The 16,254-nt window shown below is 31.3% G+C and overlaps 1 protein-coding gene across 1 annotated transcript; it reads right to left on the minus strand.

Moving 5' to 3' along the window:
• Positions 1-1,501: 1,501 nt before the first annotated feature.
• On the minus strand, positions 1,502-15,836 carry LOC143044449 (jmjC domain-containing protein 8-like). The gene is made up of 8 exons (XM_076216473.1): positions 15,702-15,836; positions 13,568-13,663; positions 12,621-12,766; positions 11,228-11,296; positions 6,797-6,916; positions 4,309-4,376; positions 2,507-2,641; positions 1,502-1,666 (listed from the first exon to the last, which is right to left on the minus strand). The coding sequence occupies exons 1-8, from the start codon at positions 15,788-15,790 to the stop codon at positions 1,586-1,588; spliced, it is 804 nt and encodes a 267-aa protein (XP_076072588.1). The 5' UTR covers positions 15,791-15,836; the 3' UTR covers positions 1,502-1,585.
• Positions 15,837-16,254: the final 418 nt, after the last annotated feature.

Consider the following 16,254-nt stretch of genomic DNA (forward strand, 5'->3'; position numbering starts at 1 on the left):
GTGGAATGACAAAAGTACTGCTATATTAAAAAAATAAATATGTCTTGAAATTCTATAAAGTCAAGTTCCAAGAATTGTACAAATAAATAAGAAATTTATTCCACATAAAAATTGCCACACTAAATTGATTGAATCACATCAACTAGTGTGACAAGTGCTTTCCCTCCTTTGCAGCTGACATCACCCAATAGTTTTATGGGGTTCTTATTTTCAGTTTAAAGGCTTAGATTTCCATTTAGTATTTTGTAACATTTTTTGTCTTTTGGTTGTCTTTTGTTTTTTTGCTGTGGTGTTGCCACTCTCTCTGAACTGATGAATCCCCCCCCCCCCCCCTTTGCTTGTTCTCCTTTTTTTTTTTATCTTTCTTTCTCATACAAAGTAATGAGTGATGATAAGATTGATGGCAAGACTGTAGTTAAAGGTTACTACAGATGAAGAACTTAAAATATAAAAATAACAACATAAGATGGCAATGATGTTCAATGATGATTGTTTGAAATATGAATAAAACACCATTTTAGCACTATTGGTTATATCCTGGCTGTCAATCATGGTGAAGAAAGTCTGGAATGCAGGATAGAACAACCAACCTTCTATAAACTGACAATCCACATCAATTAAGAAGGTTTATAATAACTCATAGAATAGACAAGAGGCTGTCACAACGACAGCAAACCGGATTTATTAATATTTATTTGTGTTCTGGCAATATCACAAGAACCATTACTGATGAATGGTGAAAGTGACAATCGTCAATATTAAATTTGACCTCCATTTTGTCATCAGTATCAACATATTAAAATTTGAAAAGCTTAGATTGAATGGTTCATGAGTAAATGCAACAATGTGAATGGAAACGTCATTTTACAATCTTTCAAGAACCATAACTCCTGAACGGTAAAAGTCAAAATCGTCATTATTGAACTTGACCTCTATTTTGCCATCAGTAACAACATATAAAAATTTCAAAATGGTTCATGAGAAAATGCACGGACACGACTGGAAACACCATTTTTCAATCTTTCAAGAACCATAACTCCTGAACGGTAAAAGTCAAAACCGTCTTTATTGAACTTGACCTCTATTTTGTCATCAGTAACAACATATTAAAATTTGGGAAGCTTTGGTATAACAGTTCATGCGTAAATGCACGGACATGACTGGAAACTCCATTTTTCAATCTTTCAAGAACCATAACTCCTGAAGGGTAAAAGTCAAAATCGTCATTATTAAACATGACCTCCATTTTGTCATCAGTAACAACATATTAAAATTTGGGAAGCTTTAGTAGAACAGTTCATGCGTAAATGCACGGACACAATTTATAACTTCATTTTTCAATCTTTCAAGAACCATTACTCCTGAACGGTAAAAGTCAAAATCGCCATTATTGAACTTGACCTTCATTTAGTTGTCAGTAACAACATATTAAAATTTTAAAAGCTTTGATTGAACGGTTCATGAGTTAATGCACGGACAACATTTGATTGCCGCCCGCCCGCCGTACATCCCCAAATCAATAACCGACATTTTTGTCACAAAAATCCGGTTAAAAATAAGTTTGTTTATAGTATTGATTGTTTCTTCATCCTAAGAATGTTGAAATAAAAACACTCTTATCTATATTTAGCGTTGCATGCCACCATCTGTCTGGGAAATATATAATCTACAAAAGAAAGTAAGATATTATCAACATGAAGGCTATAGTTCAATCATAACTTCAATTTAGGAGGAAATAATAAACTACAATAAATTTATATTTATCATTATATCATATAGCTGGTAACAAAAAATACACAATACCAATAAGGTGGCTAACAAAATTTAGGTAACAATATTGATTGATAAAAAAAATATCCAATGTTTTGGTTTTCAATTGTTGTTTTTTCACCTGATTTGATGAGTCTTGTGTAGACGTAACACTGAGTTAGTGTATTTAATCTTTTGATGAGTTTTGTTTTATAAAGTAAAACATCTGTCTTTATAAGGTAGACTTATAAATTCTATCCATATCAACTTATTTGTGAATCTTATTTTGGTGATTTTTTTCTTTAAAGGTTCTCTCATTCCATGAAGGGTTCACACAATAATTAAGCAAATCTTTTCATATTTGTTAAAAACAACAAACTAGTAGGTGTGCCCTGTGAGCTAAAACAATGAAAGTTTCTGAGCTTGATAACACGAGAAAGCTCCATACTTTTTCATAAGTAGTAATTTTTGTCTTCATTTACAAAATTTATAGTAATTAGAGAACATCCTAATCTTACTTGGTGAGCCTGAAGGAGAGTTCATTAATACCATGGATGCAGTATTATTAGTAAGGTATCATTTTTTGTGGATTTGGTTGGTATAGGTGATCAATGAATTTAAATGATCAACGAAATTTATATTTTATTGTTAGCAGATTATATAGGAAAAAGTTGGAAATTCAATATAATCAAAAATATTTTCTGAATCCATGAAAATATAGGAATTCACATAGCTTGACAGAGACCGCTATCCTTACCTCTCCCTGATTTATTGTGCATTCTATTGGTTTATCATCAGGATGTAGATTAGGATAATCTTCAAACAACCATTGCAGGGTAGTTCTATTGGGATGAAAAGATGGGGTTTTCTCTGGTGGATATAAAAACCAACGCTAAAAACAAATAATTAATATTATTCTACACAAGATTTAGATTTATATTCAACACTTTGTTCAATATGGAAAAACAATAGCTGTGCATATTTAAAAGGCACTAATCTTTTCACAATACCAAATTGCTTAAGGAGGTAGACCTAGGTTAAGGGAAATAACTCTTTAAATCATCAGTACGTTTGTGTCAACCATTTTCAAAAATATATTCTAAGCTTCTATGTTACATAGACTATTTCCAATCTGTTTCAGGTAAATGCTTAAAATACATTGATGAACTTGACTTTTACAAACGTATAACTGATTTCAAGAGTTATCTCCCTGAACCTAGGTCTACAACTTTAAATGTTCTACAAGTTGTAGTTAAAAGCCATCTCTTAAAACTAATATTTTCATAAGCTCATTGGTCTTTAAAGGTGAAAGGTTGTCAGTGCAAACCTGGTGCAGTCAAATAAAAATTATTCCTACCATCCAAACCCCAAAAAATTGTTGACAAAAGATATGTATTGTGCTTGGGGTTTATCTAGGCATAATGCAAATTTTTAATATGGGAAGCCAAGGTTAGCATGGCCATCTCAAGATCAGTGTAAGATTAATTCTTAATTTAGAATTTACAGTAAATTAAGTATAAAAATTAAAATTAGTTCCATGCAAACAACATTTTATATAATTAACTTCTCAACCCTTTCACAATGTTTCGTAACTTTGCAATTTTCCTTATATAACACAATGTTTTGTTATAGTACACAATGTTTTGTTGTAGAATACAATGTTTTTTTTTATAGAACACAATGTTCCATTATAGTACATAATGTATAGTTTTGGTACACACTGTTCATTTATGGTACACACTGTTTACTTATGGTACACTGTTTAGTTATGGTACACATTGTTTACTTATGGTACACACTGTTCAGTTATGGTACACACTGTTTAGTTATGGTACACACTGTTTAGTTATGGTAAACACTGTTTAGTTAAGGTACACACTGTTCAATTATGGTACACACTGTTCAGTTATGGTACACACTGTTTACTTATGGTACACACTGTTTAGTTAAGGTACACACTGTTCAATTATGGTACACACTGTTCAGTTATGGTACACACTGTTTACTTATGGTACACACTGTTCAGTTATGGTACACACTGTTCAGTTATGGTACACACTGTTCAGTTATGGTACACACTGTTCAGTTATGGTACACACTGTTCAGTTATGGTACACACTGTTTAATTATGGTACACACTGTTCAGTTATGGTACACACAGTTTAGTTATGGTACACACAGTTCAGTTATGGTACATACTGTTTAGTTATGGTACACACTGTTCAGTTATGGTACACACTGTTCAGTTATGGTACACACTGTTTACTTATGGTACACACTGTTTAGTTATGGTACACACTGTTCAGTTATGGTACACACTGTTCAGTTATGGTACACACTGTTCAGTTATGGTACACACTGTTCAGTTATGGTACACACTGTTTACTTATGGTACACACTGTTTAGTTATGGTACACACTGTTCAGTTATGGTACACACTGTTCAGTTATGGTACACACTGTTCAGTTATGGTACACACTGTTTAGTTAAGGTACAAAATGTTTAGTTATGTCTAACATGTTTAATGGAGCAATGTATTTTTTTTTTTAAACAAAATACCTTTCTTCCATAAATAACTTCACCAAAACCTGGACCATGAAAATGAAATGGTACACCAGTCCCTGCATCTACAAAGTGTATTAACTATTGCAAATTTTCATATTTCACCAATATTTAGCAAAAAATCCAAATAAAGAGATATTTTCACCAGTTCTTTTTGTAGAGTGTTCCTTGGCATATAAGATTTCATAAATTGAAGGAAGAATATTAGAAGATAAAACTTTTTCGAAATCATGCAAGCTATAGAAAGTATTTGCATTATTGGCACAAAATAATGTAGTAGTGAACTGTTGCTGTTAATAGAACATCTTTGTGTAAGTATTCTCACTGTACACCAAAAAGGTTGTACAAATACTTAGTTATGTCCTGCAGTAGATTTTCCTTGCTTTCATAAACAGCCTTTTGATTCAGTTGAGTTTTATTTCTAATTCAAGCAACTGATTTGATATTTTTTTTATGCATATTATACATTATTTGTAAGTACATGTAACATGGATGAGTTATTTTCTGCTTGTTCTTTTTGTTGCCTCGTGTATATTTACAGTAATGCATACAACATTTTTATGAAAAATATTTTGTCATCAAACAGTCAGTCAGGGGTACTACTTGTACAAGTAATTTTATTTACTTGAAGAATTAAAAAAAATATACTTATATAAGTAAATTTGTAGGATACTTATATAAGTATAGGTAAAATACTTGTATAAGTAATTTTTTGAGAAAATTATGTGGAGATTATTTAAACATTATAATTTACTTACATAAGAATATATTTTTATACTTATATAAGTAAGTTTGAAGGATATTTATATAAGTAAATTTGTAGGATACTTATACAAGTGAATTTAAAAAAAATGACCTAGTTATGTCCTTTAGACATTCAGATTTTTTTTACTTATATAAGTGAAAAAGTCATCTTATCTTCATTTCTTAAATTCTTAAGATTTCTTTGCTCTAAAAGAACTTTTATTTGTCTGCCCATTGCAGATGTCTTTACTAATCATTTAAGTGTAATTTCATGGACAATGAAAACACATTTGTCTGCTATCTTCAGAACACTGGTCATTTACAAACCCCGAAGGAGCAATTTTTGAAGGCTTTGTGCAAATACTAAAGATCTTTGTGCAATCAGTTTCTTTGTTGAATTAAGGAGATGAAACATTGAACTCTAATAAATAATTGTGAGCTAACCTGGGAAAAATCATTAAAGGCACAATTTTACATCTTTTAAAACTTTAGAATGTTGGTGGAATTGTAAAAACTAATTTACTTGTATAAGTAAAATTTTGAGAAAATTATGGGGAGATTATTCAAACATTATAATTTATTTATATATAAGAATATTTTCTTATATATAAGAATATTTTTCATAAAAAAGTTTTATGCATTTCTGTAAATATGCAAGAGGCAACAAAAGCCACAAACAGGGTTGGCAAAGTATTACCCGCCCAGGAAAACACAGGTGGGAAAACCCGGGTTTTCCCGGGCTGGGCAATACTCCCTGAAATGGGTATAACTGGGCAATACTGGGCAATATGATTTTTTAAGCTTATTTTAACACAAAAGAGCAAAGACTTGTGGTAGTTTCATAGTGTTATAGCTAAATATATACATTTTATTCAGATAAACATTGAGAGGCATTGCTAGAAGATTGAAAATTAAATTTCATTCTCTTCTCCACTAATTCTATGTACTAGGCAGAATACAAGATTTGCACATTTTAGGATACCTAATTAATTTCCTAGAATTGCTTCAATAATTCAAACATTAAATTCAAAAGAAATGCATTCATATTGCTAAATAAACACCCTACAGGGTCATGTCATTAAACTTATAGAAACGAAAAGGCGGATTATTATTATATAAACATATCTGTGTTTTAATCTAAATAATTACTACTAATTAGTGATGAACATAGATTTTATTTAAGAGGATTTTTTCTTACATGCAATTGTTAATTCTTAATATTAGTTATACATATTTGAAATAAATAAATTCTTTGGCTTTACATGAATGTTTACTGTTTGACAATCTAGACAGAAGGGTGATTTAATAGATAATTATTGAAAAAGACTTTTTGCTATTTATATTTGTCTAATTAATGCGTCTTCTTGTACACTTGTCTCAGAGTTGCTAGAATAATGCATTCTCAAATGTATACACTTGTATTAAAAGTCTCTTAAACAAGTATGAAACTTATTTATAAATCAAAATGTGTTTATAAATATTTTAAATGTAATGCATTTCTGTTTAATCACTGAATCCTCTTCAAAATTCAGGCCAGAATTTCATATTACCCAGTATTGCCCAGTATTACCCTTTAAAACCCAGTAAAACCCGGGTTTTCCCAGTATTTCCCACTGGGCTGGAGAATACTCATAAAACCCGAGTTTTTGCCAACCCTGGCCACAAACATACATGCCCATTTCAATAAATATGACCTTGTACTTTAGAAGAATAACCCAAAACTCATTAAGAACATAAATACCTGCAACACCAAAGCTGTAAGCCCCTGTCATAAAAGGTAACTTATAAGGTGGTGGTTTGTATCTGTTAAACACATCCTCCCATTCTGTATAATTATTATCTCCAAACCAGTAAAAGGTTTCTAAATATAAGTCTAACATCTGTTAAGTTTAAATGTTATAAAATAAATGTTTGATTTAATCAAAGATGCAAAACAGGAGAGCACACACTAAAATGTCTTGCCTACTTTGCTGATCAAAATTGATTTTTTTGTGGAAAGATCTATAGATAAAAGTTTTACTACAAGGGTCACATAATCTTAAATAATTATCAATGATACATAAAAATGAGACTAAGGTGATATGAAATATGCCCAGACAGACATGCTCAACGTGCAATCCTTCCATACACCAACTATTGTTGATATATTGCTAAAAGTATCTGAACAACAGACCTAACCATGAAAACATTGATAAATAAATCATGAAAATGATCTTAAGGTCAGAAGAACCAGCTTGATGTACATGTTCACCTTAAATACAGTCGAAACCAGATGCTCCGCAGGGCGTAGCTTTATACGACCGCAGAGGTTGAACCCTGAACGGTTGGGGCAAGTATGGACACAACATTCAAGCTGGATTCAGCTCTAAATTTGGATTGTGATTAAATAGTTGACACAGCATAGGTTTCTGACACAGAATGAATGTGTTCTAATGAACTTAAAATTTTTGTTTTCTCTTAGAGCAATTCACTATGCTGTTGAATATTAATCCTCTCAAAAAAATGTTTGAAGAAATTTTCTTTTTTATTTATGAAATTTCAAATGAGAAAAATTGAACCCAATTTTTTTAATCACATCCCCCTTTCCCTTATTCCAAAACTAATCTCAATTAAAATTTCTAATGGAGTTTGCAACAATAACTACTCATTTAAATACATCAAAAAATATTAAGATGTTAAAAAACTGCTTGTTATCATTGAATGGTAAAGATATTTTAATTTATCAGTTGGTAGTAAAAAGTGAATATACATTGTATATTGTATATAACAAAGATTTAAGTTGATTCTGGACAAAGAAAGATAACTCCAATTAAAAAAAATCTTGCTATTGCACAATATTTTGCAATTAGATAATTCTTGCTTACTATTCTGGACAAAGAAAGATAACTCTAATTAAATAAAAATTTGCTATTTCACAATATTGTGCAATTAGATATTTCTTGCCATTGCGCAATACTGTGCAATTGAAAAGACTTGCTATTGCACAATACTTAATATAATAATTTTAGATCCTGATTTGGACCAACTTGAAAACTGGGCCCATAATAAAAAATCTAAGTACATGTTTAGATTCAGCATATCAAAGAACCCCAAGATTTCAATTTTTGTTAAAATCAGACTAAGTTTAATTTTGGACCCTTTGGACTTTAGTGTAGACCAATTTGAAAACAGGACCAACCAGATGCTCCGCATGGCGTAGCTTTATACGACCGCAGAGGTTGAACCCTGAACGGTTGGGGCAAGTATGGACACAACATTCAAGCTGGATTCAGCTCTAAATTTGGATTGTGATTAAATAGTTGACACAGCATAGTTTTCTGACACAGAATGAATGTGTTCTAATGAACTTAAAATTTTTGTTTTCTCTTAGAGCAATTCACTATGCTGTTGAATATTAATCCTCTCAAAAAAATGTTTGAAGAAATTTTCTTTTTTATTTATGAAATTTCAAATGAGAAAAATTGAACCCAATTTTTTTAATCACATCCCCCTTTCCCTTATTCCAAAACTAATCTCAATTAAAATTTCTAATGGAGTTTGCAACAATAACTACTCATTTAAATACATCATAAAATATTAAGATGTAAAAAAAAATGCTTGTTATCACTGAATGGTAAAGATTATTTTAATTTATCAGTTGGTAGTAAAAAGTGAATATACATTGTATATTGTATATAACAAAGATTTAAGTTGATTCTGGACAAAGAAAGATAGCTCCAATTAAAAAAAAATCTTGCTATTGCACAATATTTTGCAATTAGATATTTCTTGCTTACTATTCTGGACAAAGAAAGATAACTCTAATTAAATAAAAATTTGCTATTTCACAATATTGTGCAATTAGATATTTCTTGCCATTGCGCAATACTGTGCAATTGAAAAGACTTGCTATTGCACAATACTTAATATAATAATTTTAGATCCTGATTTGGACCAACTTGAAAACTGGGCCCATAATAAAAAATCTAAGTACATTTTTGGATTCAGCATATCAAAGAACCCCAAGATTTCAATTTTTGTTAAAATCAGACTAAGTTTAATTTTGGACCCTTTGGACTTTAGTGTAGACCAATTTGAAAACAGGACCAACCAGATGCTCCGCAGGGCGTAGCTTAATACGACCGCAGAGGTTGAACCCTGAACGGTTGGGGCAAGTATGGACACAACATTCAAGCTGGATTCAGCTCTAAATTTGGATTGTGATTAAATAGTTGACACAGCATAGTTTTCTGACACAGAATGAATGTGTTCTAATGAACTTAAAATTTTTGTTTTCTCTTAGAGCAATTCACTATGCTGTTGAATATTAATCCTCTCAAAAAAATGTTTGAAGAAATTTTCTTTTTTATTTATGAAATTTCAAATGAGAAAAATTGAACCCAATTTTTTTAATCACATCCCCCTTTCCCTTATTCCAAAACTAATCTCAATTAAAATTTCTAATGGAGTTTGCAACAATAACTACTCATTTAAATACATCATAAAATATTAAGATGTAAAAAAAAATGCTTGTTATCACTGAATGGTAAAGATTATTTTAATTTATCAGTTGGTAGTAAAAAGTGAATATACATTGTATATTGTATATAACAAAGATTTAAGTTGATTCTGGACAAAGAAAGATAGCTCCAATTAAAAAAAAATCTTGCTATTGCACAATATTTTGCAATTAGATATTTCTTGCTTACTATTCTGGACAAAGAAAGATAACTCTAATTAAATAAAAATTTGCTATTTCACAATATTGTGCAATTAGATATTTCTTGCCATTGCGCAATACTGTGCAATTGAAAAGACTTGCTATTGCACAATACTTAATATAATAATTTTAGATCCTGATTTGGACCAACTTGAAAACTGGGCCCATAATAAAAAATCTAAGTACATTTTTGGATTCAGCATATCAAAGAACCCCAAGATTTCAATTTTTATTAAAATCAGACTAAGTTTAATTTTGGACCCTTTGGACTTTAGTGTAGACCAATTTGAAAACAGGACCAAAAATGAAGAATCTACATACACAGTTAGATTTGGTATATCAAAGAACCCCATTTATTCAATTTTTGATGAAATCAAACAAAGTTTAATTTTGGACCCCGATTTGGACCAACTTGAAAACTGGGCCAATAATCAAGAATCTAAGTACATTTTTAGATTCAGCATATCAAAGAACCTAACTGATTCATTTTTTGTCAAAATCAAACTAAGTTTAATTTTGGACCCTTTGGACCTTAATGTAGACCAATTTGAAATTGGGACCAAAAGTTAAGAATCTACATACACAGTCATGACAGTTAGATTCGGCATATCAAAGAACCCCAATTATTCAATTTTGATGAAATCAAACAAAGTTTAATTTTGGACCCTTTGGGCCCCTTATTCTGTTGGGACCAAAACTCCCAAAATCAATACCAACCTTCCTTTTATGGTCATAAACCTTGTGTTTAAATTTCATAGATTTCTATTTACTTATACTAACGTTATGGTGCGAAAACCAAGAAAAATGCTTATTTGGGTCCCTTTTTGGCCCCTAATTCCTAAACTGTTGGGACCTAAACTCCCAAAATCAATACCAACCTTCCTTTTGTAGTCATTAACATTGTGTTTAAATTTCATTGATTTCTATTTACTTAAACTAAAGTTATTGTGCGAAAACCAAGAATAATGCTTATTTGGGCCCTTTTTTGGCCCCTAATTCCTAAACTGTTGAAACCAAAACTCCCAAAATCAATCCCAACCGTTCTTTTGTGGTCATAAACCTTGTGTCAAAATTTCATAGATTTCTATTCACTTAAACTAAAGTTATAGTGCGAAAACCAAGAAAATGCTTATTTGGGCCCTTTTTGGCCCCTAATTCCTAAAATGTTGGGACCAAAACTCCCAAAATCAATACCAACCTTCCTTTTGTGGTCATAAACCTTGTGTTAAAATTTCATAGATTTCCATTCACTTTTACTAAAGTTAGAGTGCGAAAACTAAAAGTATTCGGACGACGACGACGACGACGCAGACGACGACGCCAACGTGATAGCAATATACGACGAAAAATTTTTCAAATTTTGCGGTCGTATAAAAAAGCTTATTTGTTACCCATAAAGCTGGGAGGGAAAAAGATGATCTCATACAAATGACAATCAGTACTAGTCCTAAGAATGTGTTCATTTATACATACCATTTCCAAGCATTGTTAAGGTCTGAGGTTTCATAACATTTTCTATATAATACTTTAATGACACATCTCCTGAAATTAAAACATTATTATTTATTCAATCTAATGCATTCCCAATCAGTGATAATGTTTGCCTTAAATTACCGGAGAATAAAGGCTTTTTCCCCTGGAAGATGGCTTAAAACTTTTCCCAAAAATACACCTTTTTTCCCAAACAGTAGTAATTGAGCATGGATACAAACTGAAAAACATTCTGACATTTAAAAAAATTTCATGTCTAAAATATTTTAGGGTCTATTTATGTATCATCACTGACAATAAGGGGTCTTTATGTTTCAAATGAGAGTTTACCTCTTGAAAGGGGGTCTGCAAATTGAACTTCCAGTCAAATTCATGATTTATTATACAATTGTAAATTTCCCAATTTGATAAAAATGATGCATATTTTCCCAATAAAAAAGGGTAGAGATAGTTTTGAAAAAAGCCAACAATATCACTGCCTATACATTTGCACACAAAAAACATCCCATTTACATGCAACTTTTTATTACAGCCCAAAAACTTCTTTCCTAGTAATAAATACAAGAAGCTTTAATAATAAAAACAATGCAGGATAACTGGTATTTATGCAATTCCAGAAGCACATAGGTGTAAAATATATATAAATGTAAAGAAAAAATCTATGTTGTTTAGAGTTTGCAGCTGCATGTTGAAAGGTTATTTTAATGGCAATCATATCTCCTTATTTTTATTAGTATGTTATAATTTTCAGTCAGCTTTTCATTTACTGCTGCCAAATTAACAAGTGGTATCTGTTTAGAAGACTTTTGATGCTGTAAAATTGATTGATTACCCTTATTTATTTTATTATCAGGACTATAAGGATCCCGATGGAAATAAGCTTACCGATAATGTTTAACCCTGCCGCATTTTTGCGCCTGTCCCAAGTCAGGAGCCTTTGGTATTTGTTAGTCTTGTATTATTTTTATTTTTAGTTTTTTGTGCTCCATTTGGAGTTTAGTATGGCATTCATTATCACTGTACTAGTATATATATATTTGTTTAGGGGCCAGCTGAAGGACGCTTCCGAGTGCAGGAATTTCTCGCTGCATTGAAGACCTGTTGTGGACCTTCTGCTGTTGTTTGTTCTATGGTCAGGTTGTTGTCTCTTTGACACATTCCCTATTTCCATTCTCAATTTCATTGTTTCCTTTAATGGGTCATCCTTTAGTTAAGGCATTAGTGGTACCTATGTAACAGCCATTGCTATATTTTGAGGTTGTATTTTGCATTTGTATATATTGCCTTTACCTGAATAAATATTATTATTATGATAACAATTCATTAGGAAAAAAACTTTGGTTGATAAATATAATGTCTTTGAATCATTACTTACTTTTTTCATATGAGTATGTGTTAGCTGAGCTTAGTCTTATCTTTTTAGTCCCATGATTTCGTATCAATTCATCCTTACTACAAATTTGGTGAAAGTTTCTGTTATCTGTGGCACCTTTTATAACTACAGGGCTTTGGTGAGCATATCTGTAAAGTAAAACAACACTTGAATGAGCATTGCTGGTATGTTAAAACATGTAAAAAGAACATTAAATCAGCAGTTAAAATGTATATTGTAAAACATGATTAACTTTAGCACTTTTGTTAGGTATAACTAGAGGTTCAAAGAAGTCTGAATTACTCATCTGGGGAAAATATGTCATCTTGATATTGAACTAAAAACTGGTAAAAAGTTCATTCTACATGTTCTATATGTTACGAGTGATAACAAGTGAAACTTTTGTTAAAAATCATTATTGATTTCACTTAGATATCCTAAAAAGTCAACAGTTCATTAAAATCGTATTTGTAGGCAATAAATCTATTCCTGCAATTAAGGAATGGTTTGACAGTTAGGGCGCATGTGATGGGTTTACAAAATGTTATGACTAACCAAACCATTTTTTGCTCCCGTCATATTTTCCTATTTCATCTCAATCATGTACATCATTTTTGTACATTGGACGACATTTTTAAAGATATTGGACTAATATTTTAATATAAGGCATGGTATATATATATATATATATATACATATTAGTTGATAAATCAAATTAAAGGTCTGTTTGTTGATAAAAAAATATAGTGAAACAAAATTAACAAATCCTAGTAGTAAACATTAATCAATCCTTCGCGGTAAAACAACACTCTATAGTCGGTGATTGAACATGTTGCAATGTCTTATGTTTCAATGACATCATGAATAATAAGGACAGTACAGCAATTATTCTACATAATGCCTTGTGATTGTATATATCTTTCAATCCTAATAAGATAAACAAAACTAACCTTTTAATAAATTCTTCTTGTGATAATTGACTTGCATCTCTAACTTCTATATTACAAGGTCCTTCAAAAGCTAGTATTGATGATTCATCTGTAGCCCTAAAAATGTATATTCACATTATTAAGAATATCAAGGTTAAAACAAGGTAATTCAAAAGCTAGTATTGACAATTCATCTGTAGCCCTGAAAATGTATATTCACATTATTAAGAATATCAAGGTTAAAACTTGTAAGGTCCTTCAAAAGCTAGTATTGACGATTCATCTGTAGCCCTGAAAATGTATATTCACATTATTAAGAATATCAAGGTTAAAACAAGGTCCTTTCAAAGCTAGGATTGACAATTCATCTGTAGCCCTGAAAAATGTATATTCACATTATTAAAATGTATAAAGAATGTCAAAAATTAAAACGAGGTCCTTCAAAAGCTAGCTATGTACATTTCATAACCGTGATAATCATGATAACATTGAAGGCAAATTAACTTAAGTAAGAGAACGGAAACTAAAAATTCAGTAATATATCCATTTGTAAAGTGACCCTAGAACGGTAAAAATTACACAACTAAAATTCAAACTCAATCTGTATTTTTTGGTAATAAGTATTGTGTATAAGTTCCATGACATTTGGTTGAGGCAAACTACAGTGAGAGAACAAACACAAAAAAATCAGCAATTTTTCCATTTCTAAAGGGCAGAACTCTAAAATGGTTAAAATGACGATCAAAATTCTATCTTAATCTGTGTTTTGAGGTAATGAGCATTGTGTATAAGTTCCATAACATTTGGTTGAGATAAACTAAAGTTAGAGAACAGAAAGAAATAAACAGCTGCGCCCTGAGTGCATTATATAAATACGCTCGTCATCTTGTGTGTGAAGTTTAAAGCAATAATCATAAAAAGGTTCTGAGATATGGTATAAAAAAGAAGATGTGGTATGATTGCCAATGAGACAACTATCCACAAAAGACCAAAATAACAGACATTAACAACTATAGGTCACCGTACGGGGCCATTTACAAAAAAAAAACGACCTTTTTTTCTACCAAAAACTCAACAACTCTTAAAATGAAATTTTGAATCATCACCAAAAAGTATCATGATCTTTAAATTAATATACATGATATAAGACATGTAAGAAGTGCGTAAAGTTTTCAGCACTAATCATAATTCGTTTTTGAGATACAGCGCGACATGTGAAAAAAACACACCCTTGTTTTAGTTATAAAGTGCCGTAACTCAAAAAGTCTAAATCTTATTTTCACCAAAAAGTATACAGATTGTTTGACTATCATCATGATCATGAGAAACTATATTAAGTTTTATGAAGTTTGGATAAGTGGTTCTCAAGTTACTGTGCGACATGTGGACACCAGACAGACAGATAGGCAGAGGCTGAACATTTGTATACAATAATACAGTAATTTTTCAACTGGTAAAGGGGCATAACTCTAGAATGGTAAAAGTGAATGTGAATTTGCGGTCTAGTGGTTTAGACCTATGGCTACAGAGCTGAAGGTCCTGAGTTCGATTCTCATTCAGAGTGCTTCAATTATCAGTAAATCTGAAGGGTGATTTTCACCCTCGCACACATCTCTGGTACCCAGACCAAAGTTTTAACTAGAAATAGAAGTTTAAACTAGAAATAGATTGGGTACTTTTGGGCCTCAGATGGTCAAAGTTGCTCCCGAGTTTGAACATTTGACCAAAAAAGTTTTTTTCCAGTTTTTGGAGAAAAAATAATTTGTTTTTGATTCTGAGAAAAAAAAAATGTTTGTTTCCCCCTCAGCTGCCACTTTATGTAATGCTAATTGTCGCGAAAAAAATAGATTGTTTTTCACCACAGGCGAAAAAAAAAGTTTGTCCAGAAGAAAAAAATCCATAGCCCCCCACCCTCCACCCCGAAAATCAAATGGTTGCTGCCTTAGAGAACAGAAACCAAATTTAGGACGTAGGGACAGTGAGGCCATAAAAAATCTAATGAGACATGATGTAAACAGGTAAAGAGAATATATATAATTATAATTATTTAGAGAAAAGTCAAAAAATTTATCATTCATATTTTGAGGAAACTTTTTTAAAATTAGAAACATGAAAAACTTAAATTGGGGGAATTGGACAATAACTATTCACCTACCATCCACCGTTGTCTAAAGACACACATATTGAACAAACAATAAGTGTAAATATTACATGAACTAGAAGTAAGTACCACACGTCACACATTACGAAGTAGAAAACTGGTAATTAGTCAAACCTCAATACTGGAATAGTAAAGTCGGATCAATTTCCAAAGCAAGACCGTCGGCTATCCGTATTTTCGGCAGTTGGCGTACGCCGATTCGGGATGAAATTTGAAAAAAAGGGATTTTGAATAAAAAAAAGGCAGGATGAGTAACTTGGCAAAAAAAAAGGCAGGATGACAATTGTTGTAAAAAAGTCAGGATAAGCTAAGAAAAAAAAAGGCAGGACCGAATAGACTGAAAAATAAAAAGGCAGGACAGAGATTACAAATAAAACAAGAGGCTCTAAAGAGCCTGTGTCGCTCACCTTGGTCTATGTGAATATTAAACAATGGACACAGATGGATTCATGACAAAATTGTGTTTTGGTGATGGTGATGTGTTTGTAGATCTTACTTTACTAAACATTCTTGCTGCTTACAATCATCTCTATCTATAACAGTACTT

Source organism: Mytilus galloprovincialis, chromosome 9, assembly GCF_965363235.1.
Source record: "Mytilus galloprovincialis chromosome 9, xbMytGall1.hap1.1, whole genome shotgun sequence".
Taxonomy (NCBI): domain Eukaryota; kingdom Metazoa; phylum Mollusca; class Bivalvia; order Mytilida; family Mytilidae; genus Mytilus; species Mytilus galloprovincialis.

Excerpts from the sequence above, each read along its gene's own strand:
- LOC143044449 (XM_076216473.1), bottom strand. The coding sequence starts at position 15,790 with ATGTGTGACGTGTGGTACTTACTTCTAGTTCATGTAATATTTACACTT. Across the intron at positions 11,297-12,620 it reads CACATACTCATATGAAAAAA|GAGATGTGTCATTAAAGTAT; the intron begins GTAAGTAATGAT and ends TTTTAATTTCAG. Across the intron at positions 2,642-4,308 it reads AAGTTATTTATGGAAGAAAG|CGTTGGTTTTTATATCCACC; the intron begins GTATTTTGTTTA and ends ATTTGTTTTTAG.